The following is a 26,019-nucleotide window of genomic DNA, read 5'->3' as shown; positions in this document are numbered from 1 at the left end:
ATCTCCCTCAGTTCTAATTTCCCCTGGCTGCCCCCTGCACCACCACACCTGGATGTCACTCTGGGGGACCCCTCTCATTTTGCTTATGTTCCTGCTGACTGGAACCCTCCCTAATGTTTGGAGGGCTCAGGCTTTGTGGCTTCTGAGCATCCAGCTCAGTGTCAGGCCGGTGCAGGGCGTCCCCAGTGATACCTGATGAAATGCAGGTGACAGTCCTGATGTTTCAGAAGGACTCCACGAAAGTGACTGCAAATGGAATTTCTACAGGGGGGGGTGGTGGTGGGGGTTATTCCCAGACTCCTCTTCAAAATGAGATCTTGTCCCTGAAATCCCTCCCTCAGCCGCAGCGTCTCTGTTAGACCTGATAGACAGCATTTTTTACCCTCTTTTTTCTTTTTAATTGTGATGAAACACACATAAAATAAATGTAGCCATCTTTACCATTTTATGTGTACCATTCAATATTATTAGTGTATTCACATTGCTGTACAACCAATCGCTAGAACTTTTTCATCTTGCAAATCTGAAACTTTATCCCCATTAAACAACTTTATACTTTTCAAAGTTAAAAGAAAAATTTTCTTTTACTACAGAAAATTTCACATATACACAAAAATAGGCAAAGTAGTTTAAAGAATCCAAATGGCCCCGACCTTGGCTTCAGCCAATGATCACTCACGGCCACTTCTCTTCTTTGCACCCCTGCACACTGTCTGCCATCCCTCCCCGCCCAACTGTGTGCAAGCAAAGCAGAGACATCAAGTCAGCAGTCCTATTTGAACATGTAACTAAAGGATGGGGACTCTTTAAGGTGATCATAAGACCTTTGTCACACCCAAAAAAGTAACAGTAATGTCGTACTGTGCATGAATGTGCTTAGTTGGTATGACGCTTAGATTTCTGTATCTAGTACGTGACCTGTGTTTTGTCTCTCCCCCTTTCTCCCTCTTTCTCCCTCTCTCCCTACCTCTCTCTCCCTCCATCTCTCTCTCTTCCCCTTCCCCTCTCCCTTTTCCTCTCCCTCTCCCTGTATAACTCCCTTGCTATCCTTGTTCTGGGAAAGCATCAGAATGAACCTAGCTACAGGACCATTTTCCTCCTGCCCAACCCCATGCAGAGGCTCCATGTGGCCTGCTCTCTGTCAGATACTTCTCTTCTGTTGTCTGCGCATCTCCTCTCTCATCACTCTTCTCTCCCCTGGACACCTGTGGTCACACGGATTTTGGGCATTTTGAGAGAGATGTGTGTCCCTCTCCCCACCGCCTTGTGCCCTGCGCTGATCCCTCATCCCGCTCGGATTGGCTCTCCAGGCTTTGTCCTTCTGCTCCTTTTTACCTCCGTGAATGAGACTTCATCCCCAATACCCACCCCAGTTTGCCTCTCCTCTGGTGGGTGCACGCTCCCTCTGGGTGCTGGGTCTGCAGCCAGGTCCCCTGCCCGGTGGTTCCCGCTCCCTGCAGGGCACAGCCACCTCCTCGGCATGTGGGTGAGTGGCTCTCTTGCTCTGGTGCTGCCATGGACCCCTTCCTATAGTTATCTCTCCTTTCACGTCCCTCTGCTTCTGGCTGTGACGTGTACAATGAAAGGTATCTCCCATCTGGCTTTACAGGTGTTCCTCTGACCTCCCCCCTTGGGAGCCCATGAGGGGGAGGGAGGGTTCCTGGGCCACACGTGGTGCAATCTCCCACACGTAACAGCTTCCTCCCAATTGTGCCCAATTGCAATTGAACAGGAAGCCTTCACCATCAAGGTCTCTGCTGGCCAGTGCCATCCCAGACGTGCCGCAGAACCAGCCTGGGAAAGAGAGGGCAGAAGCCCCTGCCAGCCCAGCCGGAAGTCCCTGCCACGGTAACCAGGCCATCAAGCGGGGTGAGTGAACCGGGCCCCTATGTCTAGGCTGGTCTCAGTAACAGGGGCCAGTTCAGCCGGTGGCTTTTCCCTGGCTGTGGCTACAGCTCTAGATGGCCCAGCCCTAGAGGGGACCTGTGGGCCCTGGTCCATGCCACCTGCCTTGGGATCGTCCACTCCAGGCCCCTTTACTGAGATCAGTGAGGAGCAGAGCTGTGCGGACTCGTGGAGGTGTCTGGAAGAACCCAGGCCTCAGCGTCCAGGCCGATGTCTCCCAACAGCCACAGACCCTTGCTGAGCCCCTGACGTGGGGCTGGAAGGCCTGGTTGAGGCAAGAGGAGACTGGGGGCAGGCAAGCCCCCTGGCTGAGGGGTGCAGAGCTGGGCGAGCCGGGCTGTGGAAGAGGGCAGTGGGGCCTCGCTAGCTTCTTCCTCTTTCTGCCTGAATCAGCCCCGGTCCTCTGTTCACGCCTGCACAGCTGCCTGGGCTGGTCTGCCCCCAGTCTGTGCCCATGTGTCTGAGTGTGCATATGTGTGTTGTGAATGTGTACGCAGCGTGGTTTCTCCATGGTGTGTCCACTGCTTCTCTTGGTTTCCCAGTGGTTCACAAGCTCAGTCCTGAAGATGTAAAAGCACTGGGTGACAGTTGAGTTTTAGGCAGACAGACATTAGGTGTGTGACCTAAACCTCCCACAACCTGGCTACTGGAGGCCTGTCCCACCGTCTCCTGGGGTGGGGGTGGGAGGAATTGGAGCCCGGTTTACATTGAGACCCCACCACACACTGCTGTGCCCTCCTCCAGCCCACCTCCCCCTGGCACCGAAGCCCTGTCCTCTTACCCTGACCGGTGAGTGTGTATGTTTGTGCGTGTGGGGTCCCCACTGCTGTCCCCTGCTGGTCTCCCTGCACATGCTTGCTGGTGGGAGGCCATGCCCAGCGCTCCCCGCCTTTGAGAGTACCTGGAACCACAGGCTGGAGGAGGGGGTACAGCGTGATGGGAGGGGCAGGGGACAGTGAGTCCTCTCCTGGCCAAGGGCGTAGGGTCTGTGTGTGCAGTGAGGTGGCCAGGTGCTGGGGAATTGCAGAGGAGAGCTGCCGAGAATCTTCGGGGGTCCATCTGTGACCCAGCAGCTCCGTGATGCAGAGGCCCTCACCCCACGAGGGCTGCACTTGGCCACTGCTTGTCTGGGGCCTGTGCCAGTGCTGCCCCCGCAGCCTCAGGGAGTCCCTTTCCAGCAGGAGGTCCTGGCATGGCAGAGGCCGAGCCCATCTGGAGCAGGCCACAGGGCCTTACTCTGTGGAGGCCTGACCTTGGGGGCGGGGGTGACCGAGGGCTGGCCCCGCCCAGGCCATGTAGGGTCTCACTGCAGCTCAGCATGTGCCAGTGAGCAAATAGATGAGACAAGCGTTGGCAGAGGGGAGTCAGGGTCACCCGAGTGCTCCCCACAGGGAGAAAAAAAATCGAGGCATTTCCTGAGGAGCCGGCTGGGCAGCCAGATGCCACTCCAGTAGCCTCGAGTCTCTGTGCTGAAACCTGAGTGGGTGCCCTGCCCAGCAGTGGTCCGCTTACCCGTGCACAGCAGGCCGGCAACAAGACACATTTATTACCTGGAGATTTCGTCGTGAGGAAGAGACTGTCCAGTGGTTTGCAGAGGTTCTGCTGTGGAGGCACGCGCTATCCTGGGGGGATGGGCGGGGCAGGTCTGCATTCTGTCCCACCCTGGAGAGTGTGACACGAGCAGGCCGCTTGGCCACCCATCTGTGAAGTGGGAGGGCTGGGCTGGGTCAGCCCATAGTTCAACTCCTCCAGCTGACTCCATAGTCAAACGTAGAATTCAAAACTCGCTGCCGGGGGATGGAGGTGTGGGGACATGTGGGCAAACGGTACCTGTGTCCAGAGGGTTCCCGCAGGGGCAGCTCAGTCCCAGGCTGCGTTCTGAGGACTTGGGATAGGTGCCTGCCCATGGGCAGGGCAGCAGTGAGCCCTTGGTGACCTCATGTGGCTGAGGCCCCCACCAGCTCTATGGAACACGTCTGGGGGGCTTACCTTTGTGCACACCTGTCACTTTGTGAGTGTCCCCAGTGCTGCCTGAGGTGACATCATGGGGCGGCTTGCTACATTTCACAGATGAGAACACTGCCTGCGAGAGGTTAATACCACTTGTGTTCACCCAGTGGGTAAGGGGCCTGGCCATGCTGAGAACCCCCAGTTCTGAGGCTCTCAGTCTCTTGGTGGTGACATCCGGGTGACACCCACCATGCAGGCCAGGTCAGGGTGCTAGCTGTGGTCACTGTTTTCCTCTACACAAACTAGAACTAAAATAAAACTGTTCAGTTTGTCATCATCAAACCTCACTCCCTGCCTGCGACCGTGGGGTGGGGCCCCAATCGAGGGCATATGCCAAACATGCTCTGCAGAAGACAGGGGACAGTGGGTGGGGACAGGTGCCCGAGCCTCAGAAGACAGAGGACAGTGGGTGGGGGCAGGCGCCCGAGCCTCAGAAGACAGGGGACAGTGGGTGGGGGCAGGTGCCCAAACCTCAAAAGACAGGGGACAGTGGGTGGGGACAGGCGCCCGAGCCTCAGAAGACAGGGGACAGTGGGTGGGGGCAGGCGCCCGAGCCTCAGAAGACAGGGGACAGTGGGTGGGGGCAGGCGCCCGAGCCTCAGAAGACAGGGGACAGTGGGTGGGGACAGGCGCCCGAGCCTCAGAAGACAGGGGACAGTGGGTGGGGGCAGGTGCCCGAGCCTCAGAAGACAGGGGCCAGTGGGTGGGGGCAGGTGCCCGAGCCTCAAAAGACAGGGGACAGTGGGTGGGGGCAGGTGCCCGAGCCTCAGAAGACCGGACAGTGGGTGGGGACAGGTGCCCGAGCTGCAGACGGCCCTGTGATCTTGAGACCCCCCTTGTCCCAGACAGCTTGTACACCTCCTCTCTACGTGTGGGCTTCCTACCAGTGGGCTAGCTGGAGTCCGCATTTGGCTACAGCCGCTGCACTGGTGGGGGCGGGGCCTGAAGTGAGAGGGGCGCTTCTCAGTGCTCCTGGGGGCAGGAAAGAGCTCTCCAGCCCCTTTTCTCCCAGTCATGGGGTACTATAGGCAGAGTGGGAGCCCTTGACTGGCCTGGTGATTTCCAGTTGCTTCCACCATCGGTGTGGGTGTCTTGGTGATGCGGTGTGACAGGCCACATGAGGCTTGGCAGTCACAGCTGATGCCCGGAGCTGCCCAGCCTGTGACCTGGGCAGGCCTTCGTGCTTTGGCCCTGGGCTCCCACCTCTGAAGCTGAGGGTGTCCAGGCCACTCCCCCTCCCAGCAGTCAAGTAGCAGGGCCCCAGGTAGTCAGGGAGCGGGCAGAGCCCAGCTTCCGTGTGAGCCCCTTGAGCAGGTTCTCCTCAGCACAGAACACACGCAGCCTGGGCTCAAGAAGGGCATCAAGCGGGGTCATCTGGGCTCTGTGGGAGGTGTGCTGCCGCCGCCCACAGCTGTGACGGGGTGAGGAATGGGCGCAGCTGTGCCCTTGAGGCCTCTGGAACCTGCACAGCAGGAAGCCACCATGGCCCACTCACCTCCGCTCTCTCTGAGGTTGTGAAGCACACCCCCAGCAAGTTTCCCTGACCCTGGGTTCTGCGAAGTCAGGCTTCTCCAGAAAACAGAGCCAATATGACGTGTGTTGTGAGTGTGTGTGTGTGTGTGTGTGCATGTGCATGCATGCGAGTGTGTGTGTGCACGTGTGCGTACATGCACATGTGTGTATGGGGCGTGCATGTGTGAGTGTGACTGAGTGTGTGTGTGCTCACGTGTGGGGGAGAGTGTATGTGTGCATGAGTGTGAGTGTGTGCGTGCATGAGTGTGAGTGTATGTGTGCATGAGTGTGAGTGTGTGCGTGCATGAGTGTGAGTGTATGCATGCACGAGTGTGAGTGTGTGCGTGCACGCATGTGAGTGTGTGCGTGCACGCGTGTGAGTGTGTGCGTGCATGAGTGTGAGTGTGTGCGTGCACGCGTGTGAGTGTGTGCGTGCATGAGTGTGTGCAGAGGCAGATTTAGTTTGCAGAATTGGCTCATGTGACTGTGGGACCTGGCAAACCCAAACTCTGCAGGGCAGGCCTGAGACCCAGGGGTGTGTCCGTTCTGCAGCTGGGGCTGGAAAGCCTCGTGGAAGCAGAAGCCCCTCCTCCAGGGACCTCAGACTTCTTCCGGCCTTCGACTGACTGGGTGAGGCCCACCCACACAACGCAGGGCAGTCTGCTTCACTCCAAGTTCAGTGGTTCAGTGTTAATCTCATCCGAGAAATACTTTCTCAGCAGCACCTGCACCAGAGTTTGAGCAAATACACGGGTACTGTGGCCCAGGCCAGTTGGTACCTGAAGTTCACCATGATTGTATCCTTGTTTCTCTGCAACGAGACAGGAAGCTGAGGCTCAGAGGGTTGACACGGCCTGTCCACAGTCAGTCAGCTGCTGGGTGTGGGTCTGAGAGTGTCATCCCTGGGATCAGGCTGCTGTGGGCTCCAGTCCCGGCTTCTGTCCTGGCCCTGTGGCTTGGGGAAGGGACTGACCCTCTCCAAGCCATCCTGTGGAGCGGGGAACGGGCACACTGCCCCCTCCCTCCCCCCACCGTGGGTGTGAGTGAATTGAGGTCATGAGTGTAGTGTGTGGCCAGGCCAGCAGGGCGGGTGCTGTGGGCAATGCCCAGTCGTGTTACTGTGGGACCCACAGTCCTGAGTGGCTGTCCAGGCAGGGACCACGACCCACTGGTGGAAGCTCCCTGTGAAGACTGGCTGTGTCTGCCGTGACCCCCATCCCTCCACGTAGGGCCTCCCAAAGATAATGACCCCCACCCAGGAGGTATCACACAGTGAGTCCCAGCCTCTTGCCCTTTGGCAGGAGCTGTGGGGTTGGGATGGGGGTCGGGCCTCTTGGATGCTCAGACCCGGCCAGTCTGAGATGCAGAGACCTGCGTGCCCACGTGTATGGTTGAGCTGCACTGGAAGCTTCTGGGTCACCTGAGGCTACTGCAGCCTGGGCTACAGCTAGAAGTGGTCTGAGGGGCTTCCTGGTGGCTGAGGACCTTAGGCAGGGGCTGTGGCCAGCCGCGGGGACAGCGAGGCCTCACCAAGCCAGGCCCCTGCCTGGGAGGGACCTGCCGGAGCAGCGGGCCACTGAGTGCACCCCAGCTGGGTCCACGTTCTCTGCCAGTGCTCCAGGAGCTGGGGGCACTCACACAGTCAGCTCCTGGGAACAGCGCTTCCCCCCAATTAATTTTAAATAGTAAGGATGTGGCCATGTGGGCTTTTGGGCGTGCGCGAAATTCAGTGGGAGTGTGGGGGTGAGGGAGCTGCGAGGTCTCGGCAGAGGTCAGGATCCCAGTGCCCAGAGAAGAGATGGGCCGACACCTGCTCAGTGACCGGATGAGTGAGAGAGAGAGCGAGTGAGCCACCTATGAGCAGGCATCCCAGCAGGGAGGTCCCTGCCAGCTGGCAGCGGTCTCAGCTCTTCCCACCACCACGGAGTAACCGGCCTCACAAATGCCGGCAGAAGGGACAGAAAACTGACAGCATTTGGAATCTGGAGAGCAAACTTCCGGGCAATTCATCAACCACCATGAAATTCAGATTTTTTTAAGTGGATGAACTTAAAAAAAAACACAACCATTCCATATGTTTATTGTAGAACGATTGGAAAATGCAAACAGAAATAATGAAGAAAATGAGCAAAACTTACAGTGGCACCACCCAGACAGAAACCTGGATGGTTCGGCACATTTACCTTTTCTTGGTCTCTCGTAGTCACTTTTTTTACCACGGAAACCGAGCTATTTGCACATCTCGTTGTTGTGCAGCTTCCCTGGGGTGGGCACCAGAAATGTTCAAACCATTTTCCATTCGATAGCTAGACGAGAAATGTAGTCACTTTGTTTGTGACGCCTGACCACATGCCAGGGAGACTTTGGCCGAAGTTTATTAGCCAGTTGTGTGTCCTCCTTTATGAATTGTCTGTTCCAGCCACAGCCTTGTCTCTGGGCTGCTTGCCTTTTGTTAATCCATGTCTCAGATCTCCTTGGAGATGAGGATTACCAGTCACTTGCCTTTGGCATTAGATAGTAGTAATTAAATATTTTCATCAATTCAATTTTTTATGTACCAATTTGTTGTTTCAGAGTCAGCTATCTTCTTTACCTTTTTTCCCTCAGGTTTCCTTACTCTGAGATACACATTCGTCTATTTCTTTTATCATTTTGTTTCCTAAAACTGAACGTACCTGGCCGTGGTGGGAAGGGATGCCATGCTGACGTGCCCCTGACAGTCACCAGGCACCAAGGTGTGTGGTTGCTGAGGCCACTGTCCAACCCACTCTCTGCCCTCACTGGGCCCCGGGCCGGGTCGTGGACCCGAAGCTCCTTAGCACGTTCACAGCCCTGTAAATAACATGTGTCTCCCCCTTGACTCTTCCTTTCAAAACTCCTTAGCGATTGTCACACATTTTCTCTTCCAGGAAACAGGTTTCGATGCAATTATCAATTTTTGCTTTTTTGTTTGTTTTCTGATTTACCAACTTCTGCCCTTACCTGTGAGTTTCCTGCCTCTGCTACCAAAGCTTTGCTGCTCTTTCTCTCATTCCTGGATCCTCCATGCCTGGGCATGTGCCATCATCCCTTTTCATCCACAACTAAAGCATTTAAGGATCGGCCTCATGTCCCCAAGGGGACAGAGGGTGCCATCACACTGCACACAGGATGTTTGCATCACCTTTTATAAAGTATGTAAATATAAGTTTGATTTCCTTTTTAACTTAAGAGATATTCAGCAGTGTTTTAAAATTTTTGATTAATGTGTGTGGTGGGAGGTCTGTTTTTATTCCATTTGGTCAGAAACTGTGGCCCTTCAAATTTCCACTCTCGGACTTCACCTATGGTGATTTAACAGCTGCGACCGAGTCTGCAGGAGCCTGGACAATGTCTCTGTGGCACTGGAGGGTCAGCAAACTGTAGGCTGTGTCCTCTCGGTCCCCTTGCCCTGTGTGTCCCCTGGCTCAGTCTGGACCTTGAAATCTGAGGTGGTGGGTGACCCCCTGGAGCCAAGTTCTGTCCAGTTCTTTTTGGTGTTGATATAGAAAAGATAAAAAAGATCCTGACACGTTTTGGTTTAAAAAGGCTAAGGTCTCTTTTAGACCCGTTGTAGACATTGGCTTTTTTCTTCCATGAGACAGCATGAATCGTCCAGTCCTGCGGTGAGGAGGGACCCCCGCATTCTCTTTCTTTTCACTTTCCCACAGGCTGCCACTATGCTCGCTGCGCTCCGTGACTTGCTTTGGCATTTCTAGTAAGTAAGGTGGGTTTATTCTCTGACCCGACGACGGCAGTCTAGGGCAGGCTCCCACGTGACGTGCTGACGGTCAGTGAGGCCAGGGACTCGAGTGGCCTCGTCTGAGACTTTGCACTTTGGCCAAAGCTGCGTCTCTGGCAAGAAGCCTGATCTGACACCAGCTTCTTGTCCTGATTGAGATGCTGTGCTTCCCCTGCTTCTTGCTCAAGTTGTGCTTGTTTTCTAACGTTTCCTCTTTTTCTTATCTTTTACCAAATATGGATATTTTTTCATGTGAGGGTGTGCGATTTGGAAGGAATAGTGTCTGTTTTTCTTCTAATACTCTTTTCCACATCTCAGAACCTGACTTTAGCGCTTTGTCCCTTGTGAGATGGGGCCCTTCTTAGCTGCGTTCACTGGGTGACTGGGAGTGGATAGGATGGAGCCTGGCGCAGGGCCTCAGGAAGCTGGCTGGTGCAGGGCACTTGGTGACGCCACTTCCTGAGTTGCCTTCCGTTGCGCCATCTCTCCCCTAGTGGGGAGGAGTGAGGTCCTCACAGGCCACTGGGTCTGGGGTTTCTCAGGCCGCCTGAATTGGGGTTTTGTACCTTGAGTCTTGCCGAGGGGCTCATCCTAGATCTGGGGAGATTGCAGCCCAGCTGGTGCAGAGGACACCCAGGCGTCAGATGGCAGGGGAAGGGGGGCATCGGAACATCAGAGGACTGCTTGGACAGGAGCTCCCCAGGCCTGGGCTTAGGTGGCTGGGCTCGGACGCGAGCCCTTCCTCCTTCCTTGCCCTGCCCTCTCTCCTCGGCTCAGCCCTGGGTCTTCCGCTTGCCCACTCACTCTCACACCAGCTGTCCTTGCTGAGTCCAGGGACTGCAGGTACCAGGTGCTAAGACCCCTGTATACACGATTGCCATCCAAGCCAGTCCTCCCAGAGCGGGGCAGGCCCATAAACCCCATCACACAGAGGAAACCCACACAGAGTGAGCCCTGAGGCAGGCCTGCTCCCCTTGCTGGACCAGCGGCATGGTTGGGACTTGTGGGGACGGGGCTCCCTGCCCTCTACTTGGAGCAGCCTCAGCCCCAGAAGTGGGGGTGCTATCCTGAGGGCGACTGGGCCTTGCGCCCTGGAGCTGTGCAGGTCAGCTGAGGGTTCAGTGGCACACTTGGGGCACAAGTCCAGCTGTCAAACTTAGGGGGACCCAGAAGGAGAGCTGAGGCCATCCAGCCTCGGCCTGAACCGCGTGACCCACAATGGGGCAACACGGGGGCTTTCACAAATGGGGGGCCTGGAGTGAACTGACATTGCCTCCCTGGCTGGCTGCTACTATGACCCAGAAGCCAGAGCAGGCAGGAGTTCTGCTTTTCACCCACATGGGAGGGTTTGATATTTCTGGGACCTGAGTATAATATTGTGGGGAACAGGGAGCAGGGTCACCTCCAAAGAGACAGGAACTTGGGGCTAGGCAGGAGAGCAGAGAGGAGGGCAGGACCCACCAGCGGGGCACACCCGGAGCCCCTTTCAGGGGGCATGCACACCCAGAACCTCACAGGCCACGGCACAGACCACCTGGTCCTCAGCACGGGCAGGCCCCAGGCGGATCCCACGTTGGGCCCTCTGCCAGCCTAGGTAGACCGACCCCAATTAGGGCCCCGCGGCCCCCCTGCTGGCCCACTCGCATGGGGCAGTGTGTTGGGGGGCACAGCGCCCCAGGAGCCTCAGAGGCCCGCTCTGGGAAGAGTGGCTGGCATTCACATTACATTTAGGGTGAACTGTGTTGATTTTTGTTTCCTGCCCGCTGCCTCCTGCCTAAAAGTTTCCTTTGTGTCACATCAAAGCCACAGCCAGCTATAGAGTTCTCAGCCTTGGCCCCCGCCCTCCGAGGAAGCCAGCATGCGTGTGCACATGTGTATGACGGCGTGCACATGGTGTGATTGTGTGTGCGTGTTTGTGCATGTGTGTCACTGGCAGGAGGGCCGGTGGGCTCAGGGCGATGGCAGCCCAGCTGCCCCCCTCGGGCCTCATTCCTGCAGGCATGCAGCCCCCTTGCAGGGCACTCAGGGAGACTGACCTCTACTGGCCTTACGAGCTAACGCCCCAGCAGCAGGCAAAGCCTCCGGCGCTGCTCCAGGCTGGCGTGGAGGGGCTCCACCGGCACTTCACCCCAGAGTCTGTGGTCCTGAGCTGTCACCAAGACCTCTCCCTCCACAGGACATGCTGCGTCCACACTCGCTGCTCACCCTGGCGGGTCTGCTGTTCCTCGGGTCTGGTGAGTTCTGTAGAACATTCCGGTCTGGGGAGGATTGGCCCCTCCCTTGCACCTGGCAGACACATGCCCCTGGGTTTGTCCCGTTCTCCTCTGGGTCCTCCTGCTGACCTTCCCTGTCCAGCCACTCACTGCGTGCAGGCTTGGTCATCCATCCACCCCACCCCTCATTGCAGCCCCGTGTGCTGGCTGGCTCTCCGTGTGGGAGCCCCGCTCACAGGGCCCGTCTCTCTCATCCCCAGTCCTCTCCCAGGAGTGCACCAAGTACAAGGTCAACACCTGCCAGGACTGCATCCAATCGGGGCCTGGCTGTGCCTGGTGCCAGCAGCTGGTAAGAGCCTCACGCCTGGCCGGCCAGGCCCGCCCTCCTACCTCCTGGGCTGGACCCCTTTTCTCTGCCTCTGAAACTGTGGGCACCCAGGACCATCATCCTTTCCCAGTGTGGTGGGAGCAGCCCAGGCACAGGGTTGTCTGAGGGACAGACAGACAGACAGGCCCTGTCCCAGGGCAGCCTGGAGGCTGACTGTATGACGCTGTGCTAGGTGCGGCCAGCGCTGTGGTGCTGCGCCCTGGGCCCCTGAGGCGGGAGGCAGGGAAGGCCAGCTGCCTGTTGTGTCCCGGGGAGGTGACAGGTGGTCCAGCCCTCAGAGGATGGACAGGAAGTGCAGGAGTTCCCTACGGAGACCCTCCTCCCTCTTGTTTTCAGTCTTCTTATGTTTTAGGGTGACACCCTGGGAAGGAAAGCAAAGGCCCCGCACAGCCAGGGCACAGGGTAACTCCTTGTCCCTGAGTCACAGCTCCTGTCCCAGGGCACCCTCCTCCAGGACAGGCACCCTCCCTGAGGACCCCAAGTTCTTGGCCACATCCCCCTTCTCCTGGGGGGCCCTGAGGTTCTGCACACACATTTTTTAAAACTTTTTCCCACCTTCTTCCTACCCCCCGCCCCCGACTCCAGTTCAAGCCGTTGTTTCTCAGTCTAGTTGAGTAGGACACAGCTCCCTGGCCCATGCTGGTGTTATGAGCCTTGCGCTCCCCCGGCTGAGGCCGTTGGTTGCCGGTCATTGGTCGGCCACTTACAGCAGCTCACGACAGCTCTCGCTGGCTGCTGGCCACTCACGATGGCTGTCAACCATCGGCCACTCATGGCAGCACACAGTAGCCCACGGCAGCACACTGCAGCTCATGCCGACCTCTGGCTACTCACGGCAGCCCAGTTCCAGGGGGAGCTGTTATTCACGATCTTAGCTGTAGAGGGCGCAGCTCACTGGCCCATGTGGGAATCGAACCTGCGACCTCGGCATTAGGAGCACAGCGCTCCAACCACCTGGGCCACCGGGCCAGCCCCAATTTTTTTTTAAATAAATTTTGTTGGAGAATATTGGAGAACAGTGTGTTTCTCCAGGGCCCATCAGCTCCAGAGACTATTGGAGAACAGTGTGTTTCTCCAGGGCCCATCAGCTCCAAGTTGTCCTTCAGTCTAGTTGTGGAGGGCGCAGCTCAGCTCCAAGTCCAGTTGCCGTTTTCAATCTTTAGTTGCAGGGGGCACAGCCCACCATCCCATGCGGGAATTGAACCTGCAACCTTGTGGTTGAGAGCTTGTGCTCTAACCAACTGAGCCATCCAGCTGCCCCACTGGCAGCTCAGCAGCAGCTCGTAGTCTTCAGTCTGGTTGTGGAGGGCGCAGCTCACTGGCCCATGTGGGAATCGAACCGGCAACCTCAGCATTAGGAGCACTGCGCTCCAACTACCTGAGCCACCCACCGGGCTGGCCCCTCATTGACTCTTTCTAGTGGCTTCTGATGTCAGGAGAGTTTTCCTTCCCTTAATCTCTCTTTCTCTTTCTCCCTCCCTCCCTCCCTCTCTACCTCTCTTACTCTCAACCGTGTTTCCCCGAAAATAAGACTGGGTCTTACATTAATTTTTGCTCCAAAAGACACATTAGGGAGTATTTTCAGGGGATGTCTTATTTTTCATGTACAACAATCTACATTTATTACAGTCAGGTCATCTTCTTTTGGAACATCGTCATAACGTACAAAATGCGTCCATCTGGCTGACGATCTTAACTGGGGCTTATTTTCGGGGGAAACCAGTAGGTAAAAATCCATAGATTTTTATTGTATTTGGTAGTTTATAACCTGTCACTGCCATTTTGTCATTTTCATGCTCAAATTGTTCCGAAGGAGACCACGGGACTCTCCTCTAGGCTGGCTCTGTGACCTTCGTGTCCCAGCCTCTTTTTCAAGCCCTTTCTTACTCTGCAGTATTAGGTGCTACACACTGGCCCCCACTGTGGCCCAGCCACAGAATCAGGCCGTTCTCTGAGGCTTCCTGTTCCCTTTGATGAGAAGCCACAAACATTTCATTGTTTCAATCCTATGACACACAGAGGGAAGGCCTCTCAGAGTGGCCAGCCCACACCGCTGCCCCGGGCAACCCAAGGGAGAAGTTGGTGTGGTCGTTGTTCCTCCTTCTGAGGGGCTGGACACGTCCCTCTCAGCTCTCAGGGTGGACCCCCCCACCCTTGTTGTGAGCTTATCACACTCATTCAAAATGCTGTAGGGCCAACTGTTCAGGTGATTACATCCTGGGGTTTTTCCTTCTCCATTCCTGTTCCTTTTATTTCTCAAGTACCTAAAGCATTCACGGGGTTCCAATAGAGAGACAGTGCAGTGGCAGTTCAGGAAGCACGGCCCCTCCCCTGCCCCTGCACCATGTCCCCAAGCCCCTGCACCTAGCCAGCCTCTGGCTGTCTGGTGACTCCCCCGAGTCTCCATTGATAAAGAAAGCACAGATATGAATATGCTTTCAGCAGCTGCTGGTGTTAGCATGTCCTGCCCGGTGTGCAGCTGGCTCTGGCCCAGCGCCAGGACCCACCCACTGTGGTCCCTTCTCTTTCTTGCCATGTTAGAACCCAGGGAGCCTTTACGGGGGCAAAGTGGTCATGAGGAAAGCACCCCGGACCCAGGACCCCCTGCTCCCCTCGGGCCCCGTTCCCTCTGGACTGTGAGGGGTTTGGCCCAGAGCCCTGGCCTGTGTTCCGGGTACCCTGAGGTACCTCCATGCTGCCATGCAGGCCGGGAGGGGACACCCGCGTTCCCTTGGGAGAGAACCACTCCCTCCCACAAAGGCTCTACTGATGGAGAGGGTAGGACCACTGGCCGGACACTGGCTCCTGAGGCTGCTCCTGGCTCCGGGCTGTGGAGGGTTTGCCCAACGGTCAGCCTGGGCTTGACGCGCTGGTTCTCAAGTGCTTTCTGCTGCTGGAGGCGGTGGGAGAACCGCCCGCCCCCAGCTCTGGTGTGGTCTGGGAGCCTCAGGGAGAGGCCGTCTGGGGGCGGGGTGTCTCCCGGGGGTTGTCTGGGCCTCACCCTGTCCCCGCACCACAGGGACATCTGTGTCCCGGAGCAAATGAGGGGGGTCAGCCCTGTATTTCCTCCTGCCTCCTCCTGACAGCTGACTCCCCACCCACCCCTAGAACTTCACCGGGCCGGGGCAGCCTGACTCCATTCGCTGTGACACACGGGAGCAGCTACTCTCTATGAAATGTGAGGCTGATGAAATCATGGACCCCAGGAGTGTTGTTAGGAGCCAGGACAACCAAAAGGGGGGTCAGAAGCAGCTGTCCCCACAGACAGTGACGCTCTCCCTGAGACCAGGTAAGCTTGGCCGCAGCTGGGGGTCTGCAGGTGGGGACTGAGTCTTTTTAATCCCGTGTTCTCTGCTCTTTGTAAAAGGGAGAGAAATCATCTGGAGAACAGCATTGCCCCCTCTCAGAAGGCTGGTTACTCTGGCAGAGTAAAGGCTCTGAGAAGTCCTGTAGCCAACAGCCTGAGGAACTGTTTAAACCGAGTTGACCAAACCGACTTGCCGCTCACTCCCTCCCGTCTCTGCGGCAGGTCAGGCGGCTGCGTTCAATGTGACCTTCAGGCGTGCCAAGGGCTACCCCATCGACCTGTACTACCTGATGGACCTGTCCTACTCCATGCTCGACGACCTCATCAACGTCAAGAAGCTGGGGGGCGACCTGCTCCGGGCCCTCAACGAAATCACCGAGTCCGGCCGCATCGGTGAGGCTGACCCACTCAGTCCTGTCCCAAATCCTGCCCGGCCCTGCTGCCCACACACCTCCCCTCCCCACGTCCCGAGGGGCAGAGCCCCGGGGCCCCCCCACCCCCGCACACAGGGTCCTGGGGCGTTCTTGCCGAGGACACACTCGGGTTCTAGCTCTTCTGACACTGTGCACACTCCCTCTCCTCTCTTGCCTTCTCTTTTTGTTTGTTCCTTGATATGTTCAAAAAACAATGGTCCTACAGTGCCAGTTGTTAAAAAATTAAAGATCACTAAATCACACGATTAAAGAGACAATCACGGCAAACACACAGGCTCTGAACGCCGGGCCGAGGGGCCTCCGTGCTACACAGCAGGGTCTTGTTGACAAAGCGTGTCAGGCATATGAGTGTGTCAGGCAGCAGGGCACACCCCACCCTCATCTCTGCCTCCTTCCAAGCTGCTCTCTCACACACGCGCACATGCTTGGACACAGAGCTGCACACTCCCACACCACAGCCTGTCTTACTTTTCCCCCTGCCCTGCATGGGGGAGGAGGAGGGACCCTGGGGCTGCACCTGTGGCCCCAGACCTGTGGCTGCGCCCTCCCACCGCTGGCGCCTCCTCCACCTGTCACCCCACTCACCCCATCCTGCCGCTCAGGCTTCGGGTCCTTTGTGGACAAGACGGTGCTCCCCTTCGTCAACACACACCCCGAGAAGCTGAGGAACCCGTGCCCCAACAAGGAGAAGGAGTGCCAGGCCCCGTTCGCCTTCAGGCACGTGCTGAGTCTCACCGACAACTCCAATCAGTTCCAGACAGAGGTGGGGAAGCAGCTGATTTCTGGGAACCTGGATGCCCCCGAGGGCGGGCTGGATGCCATGATGCAGGTCGCCGCGTGTTCGGTAAGGCCCTGGGGAGGGTGCTGGTGGATAGATTTCAGGGGTGCATGACTTGGAGAGGATCAACGTAACATCGGAGGTTTGGGGGAACCTCTGCCTGAAATTGAGAATGTCCTTCAATTATGAAAATAGGTGCCCATGCTGAGGGCGGTGTCTGAGTTGTAAGCCACGGGTCTCCCGACCTGAGCCCACCGTCACCTGGGGTCCTCTTAGGGACCTAACCAGCCCCGGGCCCTGCCGGTCACCCACAGATGTTCTGTCATCTCATGGGGAAGTCAGGCAGATCATCTGAAACCTAAATGCGAGCAAAGGATCTTGCAAAGCGAGACCACTGAGTGGCCAGCTCATGGCGGTTCCTGGAGCAGAACCATCCCCGAACTCTGGGCCCCCCGGGACACAGGCGTCTTCGTCAGGCTCTGCCGTGTCACGTGGCCTAGGTGGCCTTGTCCAGCCTGCCCCTCACCCAGCCACCCTGCCCTTTCGGTCCACCCACTGCATGTATTATGGAAATGGTACAGCGGCACCAACGACCTGTGTTGGAAACCACACGGTCCTGGCCTCCAGCTTCCAGCCCTCCAGCTGCTCTGGGGTCCCTGGCGTGTTGTCCTTGCATCACAGACACATTCACTGTGACAACATGTGTGTTGCAAACATGCCTGTCTCTCCTATCCCCCATTTCGGAGCCTTAAGATTCCTTCCTCTTTTGTGTTGCATTTACATCGTGATAAACATTTCTATGCGTATTTTCTTTCCTTCTTCACCAATAGTTCCTTAGGACGTCGTCCCAGGTCTGCACTGACTGGGCCTGAGAGGACGAATGCTTTTTAGTATAAACACATACTTCAGTTCCGCTCAGCGTCCCACACATTTGCTTCGGCCTTGGGAAGTTGTCGTCCGATCCCCTACCCCCACCCCCTTTCGGTGCTGGAATCTGGACCAGACATGGGGACCCTAAGGCGAGAAGCTGGTCCTGGCCTGGGTCTTGTCTGTGGGTCCTCCACCCTGGAAAACCCAGGAGTGGGGGGCAGGCACGACACCTCACCTCCTCTCCTCTGTGATGGCCCCTTGGGGAGACTGAGGCAGGTAAGCCCGCCATCTCCTTCTCAGAAGGAAATTGGCTGGCGTAACGTCACGCGGCTGCTGGTATTTGCCACGGACGACGGCTTCCACATCGCGGGCGATGGGAAACTGGGCGCCATCCTGACCCCCAACGACGGCCACTGTCACCTGGAGGACAACATGTATAAAAGAAGCAATGAGTTCGTGAGTGTCCCCTCCCCGGAGTCCTTGCAGGGAGGGGCACATACAAGAGACTGGGAAGGAAGGTATCTGTGGCTCTGCCCAGGGGGACCGGAGGCCTGGTCACTCCAGGCTCTCTGACAGAGCACAGCTGGGAGTGCAGAAGGCCGGGAAGGGGCCCTCCCTCTGAGCGGAGGAGTTTTTATGGCACAGAGAAGTCAGACATTCCCTGCTTTAGGGGTGCAGCGTGGGCCTGAACCCCCTCACAGGAGTTTGCCTGGCCTGCTGTGAAATGATGTTCTGTACCCTGAAATTGTAAACTCTGGGCACTGCAAAGTCCTTTAGAGATGGTACAACTCAGGGACCTCTACCCAAGCCCACAGACTCCCGGGGAGGGTGCTGGTGGATAGATTTCAGGGGTGCACGACTTGGAGAGGATCAACGTAACATCGGAGGTTTGGGGGAACCTCTGCCTGAAATTGAGAATGTCCTTCAATTATGAAAATAGGTGCCCATGCTGAGGGCGGTGTCTGAGATTCTGCCCCAATCGAGCCCGAGGAATCCCCAGCACCCCACAATGTGGGCACCTTAAAATCATGCTGACTCTCAGACTCTACTTCAAGTGTCTGGGAGTGATGACCCGCCACTAGGTTTCTTCAGTGCCCAGAACAAAAGCACATCACAATTTTAAAATCCCCCAAACCATGCCTCCATCTAACTGATTTTCCTCACAATCCTACTATTTTATGTATTTGTCAACATCGTTCTGCGGGGCCCACCTCCTGCACGTGGAAGGGCAGTGGTTTCTGCTGGGTGGCGGGGACGGCGGCCATGACGGCCAGGCCAGCCTCGGGGTGACTGACCGGGCATCTCCTGTCCAGGACTACCCATCGGTGGGCCAGCTGGCACACAAACTGGCCGAAAACAACATTCAGCCCATCTTTGCTGTGACCAAGAGAATGGTGGGAACGTACGAGGTGCGTGCACCGCGGCCTGGAGTGACAGACAGGGCGGGGCGCAGCCATTTCAGCTGGGTGATGACAAAGCCCAGTGTCATCGCAGCCTGACTCTGCTTCCTTTTGCCGGGTGGGCGTGTGGGCCAAAGGCAACACTGAGTCATGGAATTGGGGGCATGAACCCTGCTGTTGGGGAGCCCGAGGCCTCTTTCTGCCATGTGACATGTGTGTGGATGAAAGAGGATTGATCCCCAGTCTGAAATCCTGGAAGAAATCGGGTGTGTTGTACCATTGCACCAGCGAGAAGGAGATCTCTGGGGGGTGACGAACCGGAGGTTGCTGAGGTTTCTGCGGCCCCAGGGTTCCAGCAGTGATGCTCCCATCTTCTTGCTCCACAGAAGCTCACTGACATCATCCCCAAGTCGGCCGTCGGGGAGCTGTCGGAAGACTCCAGCAACGTGGTGCAGCTCATTAAGAACGCCTACAACGTGAGTCCCACGCTGCGCGGGTGGAACCAGGCGCTCAGTGCTGACCCTGCTGGTCAACAGAAGGGTGGTCTAGAGAGGAGAGTCCCTGCCTCCTGGGGGCCACCCTCGGGCCTTCAGGGCTTCTCAAAGGGCAGCTGTGTCCTCTCTTGTTGGTGGCATGGTAGATGCCACTCCAGACCCTCCCGCACCACTCCCTTCTCTGAAACAAAAGCGCCAGGTCCTCTTCCTGGTGGCTTCACAGCTCGCTGGGAGCACCCCATAAATGCTGATGCCACTGAATTAAGTTAGAGCCCTGTTGAGAAGGTTCTGATGGCTTCTTGTACCCTCTTGGAGCTCTCTCTCTCTCTTTCCTTTTCTCTGTCTCTCCATTCTTTCTTCATCTCTCTGACTCTCTCTCTCTGTCTCTTTCTCACTCAGTTCTCCAGCTCCTCCCTGTGCCAGTTATTGGGGATTCAGTGGCAAGTGGGATGGTGAAGCCCCTGTTGCCGTGGGGTTGGTCGGCCTCCATGTAATCCCCTCATTGGCCTGTCTTCAGGGCAAGGCCGTGGCATGGGTAGCCCCACGGCCCCCTGCACAGGGCACAGGACCAGGCACCTACCTGGCTCTCCGTGTGCGTGTGGGCAGAGGGAGGGGATGAGAAACGGGAAGTGTGTAGAAGTCATCTCCAGTTGAGACCTGGGGGCAGCAGGAAAGCCCTCCCTGACCAGCAGCCGCTCTTTGTCCGCAGAAACTCTCCTCCAGAGTCTTCCTGGAACACAGTACCCTTCCCGCCACCCTGAAAGTCACCTATGACTCCTTCTGCAGTAATGGAGAATCGCAGGTGAACCAGCCCAGAGGGGACTGTGATGGCGTCCAGATCAACGTCCCGGTGAGCTCCATCCCAACAGTCTGGAAGGTTCTCTCCCAGTGACGGGGAGAAGCAAGTGCACCCTGCAAAGGGGCAGGAGCCAAGGTCCACCCATGGTCCAGTTCCCTTCCTTTAAAATCCTCTCTGGTCCAGTTCCCTTCCTTTAAAATCCTCTCTGAGTCCAAACACTACTCGAGTACGTTTACGTCTTACGTGTTAAGGGCAGAAGCAGGTGGTGCCCTCCACAGGCCTGCACAGGGCATCCTACCTACCACCCCAGAAGACTCCCCCAGCATGGACGGAATGACTGCAGGATGACAGCGCCCCCTGGGAGCAGACGCTGGAACAGCGAGTCCCAGAGAAGGGCGTTCCTTCCGCACCCTGCCGGTCTGGGCTGCTGGTTTTCCTTTTTTCTTTTTTCTTTTTTTTTTTTTTTTTTTTGCTTTTTGAGAGACATTAAAGCATGGGCCAGCAGATGCTTAGAAATAAACGCTGAGTTATTTTCCTAATATTTTAAATGTATCGTGACCATAGCAATTACATTTTCCCTTTCTCAGGCTGTGAACTAACATTCAGTAAGATACTTGCTTTGATTGCATTTTTAAATAAGACATCGGGATTCCTTCAAACATGTTACTGAATGTTCTCTGTGAACTCACACTGAACTATCTCTCCTCATGATGGGTGATCCACGAGGGAACTTATTCAACCTTGGAGTTGGCCAACTGCTTCTTGTACATACATTCTTCCTGATGTTTCTGCCCTGTGTTAATGTACCACGTGGAAATTCATTTAAATTGACTTGGCGTGCACCTTGCTCTTGACAAGCTGGCCCAGCCCTCCTGGGGCTTAGTGGGGGCATCCCCGTCAGGAGTGTGTGTGGCTGGTGGGGCCACTGTCCCACTGGATGCTCTTGGGCGTGATCTTGACCCTTTATTCAGGGTCAGAACACGACTCTGCATCCAGAACCTAGGGCCTCTGTGAGATTCAGGCACCTTAGCATGCCAGATTTAGGGACAAAATATACGTCCTTTAGAAAGTCACTTTAAGACCTTTTTTTCTCTTTTTTTAAAGATTGTATTGGGGAAGGGGAACAGGACTTTATTGGGGAACAGTGTGTACTTCCAGGACTTTTTTCCAAGTCAAGTTGTTGTCCTTTCAATCTTAGTTGTGGAGGGCGCAGCTCAGCTCCAGGTTCAGTTGCCATTGTTAGTTGCAGGGGGAGCAGCCCACCATCCCTTGTGGGATGCGAGGAATCGAGCCGTCAACCTTGTGGTTGAGAGCCCACTGGCCCATGTGGGAATTGAACCAGCAGCCTTCGGCGTTAGGCGCACAGAGCTCCAACCGCCTGAGCCACTGGGCCGGCCCTTAAGATCCTTTTTTAATGCCCGTATGATGGGCAGTATTTGAAGACCAGGCCAGAGACGGCAGGTGCAGGGAAGCACCATGGGCCTGCTGCCACCATGTTCCATGTCTCATTCTGACTTCCTCATCTCGAGTCCCAAGTTCTGGAGAAACCCGGAGTGTTCCATGTTCTTCCCTCCCCCCACTTCCATCCACTCCCTCCATCACCTCCTGAGAGGCTTGCACCCTCCATACCTGGGAGCTGGGGTGTTGACCTTGGTGTCCCGGCTTTGGCTGAGCCCTGCCGTTCCCCTCCCAGATCACCTTCCAGGTGAAGGTCACAGCCACGGAGTGCATCCAGGAGCAGTCGTTTGTCATCCGGGCGCTGGGCTTCACGGACACAGTGACTGTGCGTGTCCTTCCGCAGTGCGAATGCCGGTGCCGGGAGGTGAGCCGGGACATGAGCCAGGACCGCAGCGTGTGCAGCAACAAAGGCTCCATGGAGTGTGGCATTTGCAGGTGAGGTGGCTGCTCCCCGTCCCCCTGCAGGCACCCCACGCCATGCCCTGACCTGTGTCCCTCCGGCCCAGGTGCGACGCTGGCTACATTGGGAAGAATTGTGAGTGCCAGACGCAGGGCCGCAGCAGCCAGGAGCTGGAAGGAAGTTGTCGCAAAGACAACAACTCCATCATCTGCTCGGGGCTGGGGGACTGCATCTGCGGGCAGTGTCTGTGCCACACGAGTGACGTGCCCAATAAGAGGATCTTTGGGCAGTTCTGCCAATGCGACAATGTCAACTGCGAGCGCTATGATGGGAAAGTCTGCGGGGGTGACGGTGAGTGCCGGCGGGTGGGCAGAGTGGCCGTGAGGACAGACAGACCTGCAGCAGCAGGTCTGGGCCTGGGCCCTGGTGAGCAGAGGCCCAGGGCGGAGGACCTGGGGACGGTGGGGGGGTGACTGCAGTGGCCTTGCTGTCTTCCAGACCGGGGGGAGTGCTTCTGTGGCAAGTGCCTCTGCAAAGAGGGCTTCGAGGGCTCGGCCTGCCAGTGCGAACAGTCCACGAAAGGCTGCCGGAACTCGCGGGGGGTTGTGTGCAGTGGCCGTGGCCAGTGCCGCTGCAACGTGTGTGAGTGCGAACCAGGCTACCAGCCGCCCTTTTGCGAGGAGTGCCCGGGCTGTCCATCGACCTGTGGCCAGCACATGTGAGTGAGTGCTCCCCTGGCAGGACCCATCCTGGCGCGCTCATGAGCTCCTAGTGCAAACCCTCTGCCTGCCCAAGGCCCCGAGAGGGCACGGGGCTTCCTGTGGGCTGCGTCCTCCAGCTCAGGAGCTCATTGGCTGCCTTGGGCCCCATCTGTCAAGCTTCTATGTCCCAGAGTCCCTGCCCACCTCATGCCCAGGAGCACCCCCTCCTACCTGGCCACACAGGCAGCGGGGCTCAGCCCCCGAGTCCCAGGATCAGCCCCCCAGGTGCCCAGACACCAGCACACGCTCCCACCCTCTCACATCCTGTCTCACACCTTCTCACACGCTCTCTTGCACCATTTCACTCCCTCTTGTACACGCGCTCACGCTGTGGCTCCTCCACAGCTTCTGTGCCGAGTGCCTGAAATTCGACAAGGGCCCCTTCGAGAAGAACTGCAGTATGGAGTGCCAGAACCTGAAGCTGCTGAGTGAGCCCCACAAGCCAGGTCGGTTCAGCACCCCCAAGCAGACCCGGAGGTGTAAGGAGCGTGACTCGGACGGCTGCTGGGTGACCTACACCTTGTGGCAGCAGGACGGGAGGGACGGATACGACATCCACGTGGATGAGGCCCGAGGTGAGGCCCCGCGGGCATGACACAGCAGCCAGGCCTCCGGGGACGGTGAGGCTGCTGAGTAGGCTGGGCCTTGCCCTGCGGGAGGCGGGCACCCAGGACGCTGGCCCTCTCCTCCAGCCCTGGCCTCACCTCAGACGGGTGACAGGCAGTGGATGGCTTGTGCTCTGGCTCGAGGGGATGCGACTCCACGAGAGGGACCACACAGCCCAGGTGATCACTGAGGGATGCGGACCGAGGCCTGGAGTCCCACGTGTCAGAGCTGGGCCAGGGGCAGCTGTGTGGCTGTGGACACTGCGTGTGCTCGAGCTCGGCCCTGAGGCGGGGTCCTGGGGCCCAGGGAGCCCAGGCACTGCCTTTTCCAAGCGCTGCTCCCTGTCGTTTTGCTAGGCTCCGGGAACACCCTGGGCCCAGCAGTGTCCAGACACGGACACGCCAACCCTGTCTTCATGGGGTTTATGTGCCAAGGGGGTGGCACCCCCTCTACCAACACGTCAGAACACCAGCGCCGAGATGGGGGCGGGGTGGACGCTGCAGCGGGGGACATAGGGTGCAAAGCTGATGGCAGGAGTTGCTTCTGGAAGTCAGAGGTCAGAAGGTCTCTGGGAGGAGGACACGTTGAAGTTCAGACCAGAGGAAGAGAATGACCAGGCAGGGGGTTAGGGTTTGCAGTTGGAGGCCCTGGGCACTGAGTCCTGGGGAGAATTCGGGGCTATTTCCAAACGTAGCACGACACCCTTAGCAGGATTTCAGGAGAGCGAGCGACACACCTGAAGTGTGTTTTCAAAACCTGGACAAAGACCCAGAAGGGGCCGGGTGGGCGCATACCTGGGAGGGGCTGCTCGAAGTCCAGGCACTGAAATGCAGAGGTGGATGGGGTGGGCTGGGCTGGGTCTTGGGCACAGCAAGGACCGGAGTAGGCACTGCCCTTGGTGGAACACAGGGAAGGGATTGGGAGGAACAGGGGACAGGTGCAGGATCCACAGGCCCCAGCAGGTGGGGGGGAGGGCCTGTAGGGACGTATTGAGGAGGTACATTGAGTGACGACACAGCGTGTGTGGGACACAGGGACTTAGGGTAAATAGACCCCCATGGAATGACTAACGGCTTTAGACAAGGAGCGCAGGGAGCCCACAAACTCTCAGAGAAGCTTGGCACACAGCACAGGGCTGGGAGGCCCGGCACCGGGTGACCACACCATGCGTGGGCCAGCCATCCACCAGGGCCTTTGCAGGACTGAGACCTGCTCCCAGCTCCCCTCCCCACCCTGGGAGCCCTCCCAGTGGCCTGGAGAGCACAGCCTGTCCACAGCCGTGTCCCGTCCACTCTCTGCCCTGGTTAGCTGGCAATCTGGGCCCCTTTTTCCCTGTAAACAAGAGTCCTCACAATTTCACTTGGAACTGCAGGACCTGGCCTTGTCCCCAGTTGCCGGGCCAGCCGGTTGGCTCACACCTGTGTCTGTGAGCCTGGCAGTGGGGAAGCTTCCACCTGAGCACCGTGCAGTGACCCAGGCCGGAGGCACACCTGGGGCCTGGTGGTCATGGAGGGCCTGACGCTCGGTGTTATGGCTTCCTCACCTCAGAGTGTCCAGTGGGCCCCAACGTTGCTGCCATCGTGGGAGGCACCGTGGCAGGAGTTGTGCTGATTGGTGTCTTCCTGCTGGTCATCTGGAAAGCCTTGACACACATCAGCGACCTCAGGGAGTACAAGCGCTTCGAGAAGGAGAAGCTCAAGTCTCAGTGGAACAATGTGAGTGGCTGTCCCTGGGGAGCCAGGCAGCTGGTCCCTCCGACCCACCCCTGTGTGACCTCCACAGCTGCCCACCTGCCCCCTCCCCCAAAGTGTCCCCTGCTGTGCGCAAGCCCCGTCAACCTGGTTAGAACTGCCGGCTCCTGCCTCCTCCCTCCCTGCTCTCACAAGTCCCGTTGGCTTTTCTCACCAGGATAATCCCCTTTTCAAGAGCGCCACCACGACAGTCATGAACCCTAAGTTTGCTGAGAGTTAGGGGCTCTTCATGAGGACACAGCTGTCTGAACCAGCCAGATGGAAGCACCCCCAAACCACATCTCCTCCATCAGGCCAACCCTACCCTGCCCGCAGACTTGGCTTTCAATGCCTGGCACTTTCAGCCGTTAATGAAAAATGTACAGTTTCTTCTACCCTCGAAATGTCCAGGTGATTCTTTGCACTTGTCAGGAGAAGCAGCCTCCCTTTTTACATGTACGACCTTTGATAGACTTGAAAAAGGGATTGCTCGAGTCTGATGAGGTTAGATACCTGTTTTCCTGTGTAAAAATGAGGATGGCCGTTTGATTATAGGTGTTAAAACGTATTTATATTTGTACTTTTCAGGGTATAAAATCACATCCATTGGTTATACTGGTCTCCAATCATGTGTAGAAAAAGTAATAAACTTCCTTGGAAGCTGAGCTCTGTATGCTATGTCCTCCCTCCCGCTCCTTGCTCTTGTCACACTTGGAGGGTCCAAGTGACTTGTGGGGGCTCCTCGCTTTACTTTCTTGTCTCCTTCCTCACCTGTTGGCCGTGCATACAAGACCCCTCTGGGTCCTAGTTCCTGCTCCACATCTAAGCAGCTTTCAGAAGACATGGGGGGCCCCACCAAGGGGGAGCCCCTGTGGAGCCCGATCACTGAGAGCAAGCCTTGAAACGGGCGTCGCTCACCTACTCTCCAGTGTCCACACCTGCTCCTGGGGAATGGGGCAGTGGGAGGCGGGCCGAGAGTTTAAAGTGAGTGACTTCTCACGGACCCCTCACGGGAGGACCTGGAAGTCCTGGCTGACCCAGTGCCACGCAGCCGAGTGAACCAGCTGAGTCTTGTGTAATTACTGTAATCACCATACATGGCATTATCCGTGTGTGAGAACCAGGCAGGTGAGCGCAGGACAATCTGCATCGTGTCAGCAGGCTCGGTGTGGGTGTGGCCGGTGAGAGCCGTGA

The 26,019-nt window shown here is 57.2% G+C and overlaps 1 protein-coding gene across 1 annotated transcript in view; it reads left to right on the top strand.

Moving 5' to 3' along the window:
* The window catches only part of ITGB2 (integrin subunit beta 2), a 30,041-nt gene extending 4,603 nt beyond the window's left edge, over window positions 1-25,438 (top strand). Inside the window, exons 2-17 of the mRNA XM_033132054.1 lie at window positions 1,733-1,869; window positions 11,364-11,421; window positions 11,661-11,749; window positions 14,897-15,077; window positions 15,318-15,488; window positions 16,132-16,373; window positions 17,478-17,633; window positions 18,491-18,586; window positions 18,964-19,053; window positions 19,781-19,921; window positions 21,564-21,763; window positions 21,835-22,079; window positions 22,227-22,446; window positions 22,835-23,064; window positions 24,644-24,810; window positions 25,004-25,438. Coding sequence (XP_032987945.1) covers window positions 11,367-11,421; window positions 11,661-11,749; window positions 14,897-15,077; window positions 15,318-15,488; window positions 16,132-16,373; window positions 17,478-17,633; window positions 18,491-18,586; window positions 18,964-19,053; window positions 19,781-19,921; window positions 21,564-21,763; window positions 21,835-22,079; window positions 22,227-22,446; window positions 22,835-23,064; window positions 24,644-24,810; window positions 25,004-25,066 — 2,346 coding nt within the window. The 5' untranslated portion in view covers window positions 1,733-1,869; window positions 11,364-11,366 and the 3' untranslated portion in view covers window positions 25,067-25,438. The remainder of the gene's footprint in view (window positions 1-1,732; window positions 1,870-11,363; window positions 11,422-11,660; window positions 11,750-14,896; window positions 15,078-15,317; window positions 15,489-16,131; window positions 16,374-17,477; window positions 17,634-18,490; window positions 18,587-18,963; window positions 19,054-19,780; window positions 19,922-21,563; window positions 21,764-21,834; window positions 22,080-22,226; window positions 22,447-22,834; window positions 23,065-24,643; window positions 24,811-25,003) is intronic.
* Window positions 25,439-26,019: the final 581 nt, after the last annotated feature.

The sequence above is a fragment of the Rhinolophus ferrumequinum genome, chromosome 2 (genome assembly GCF_004115265.2).
Source record: "Rhinolophus ferrumequinum isolate MPI-CBG mRhiFer1 chromosome 2, mRhiFer1_v1.p, whole genome shotgun sequence".
NCBI lineage: Eukaryota > Metazoa > Chordata > Mammalia > Chiroptera > Rhinolophidae > Rhinolophus > Rhinolophus ferrumequinum.
This window is presented reverse-complemented; position numbering and strand designations above follow the sequence as displayed.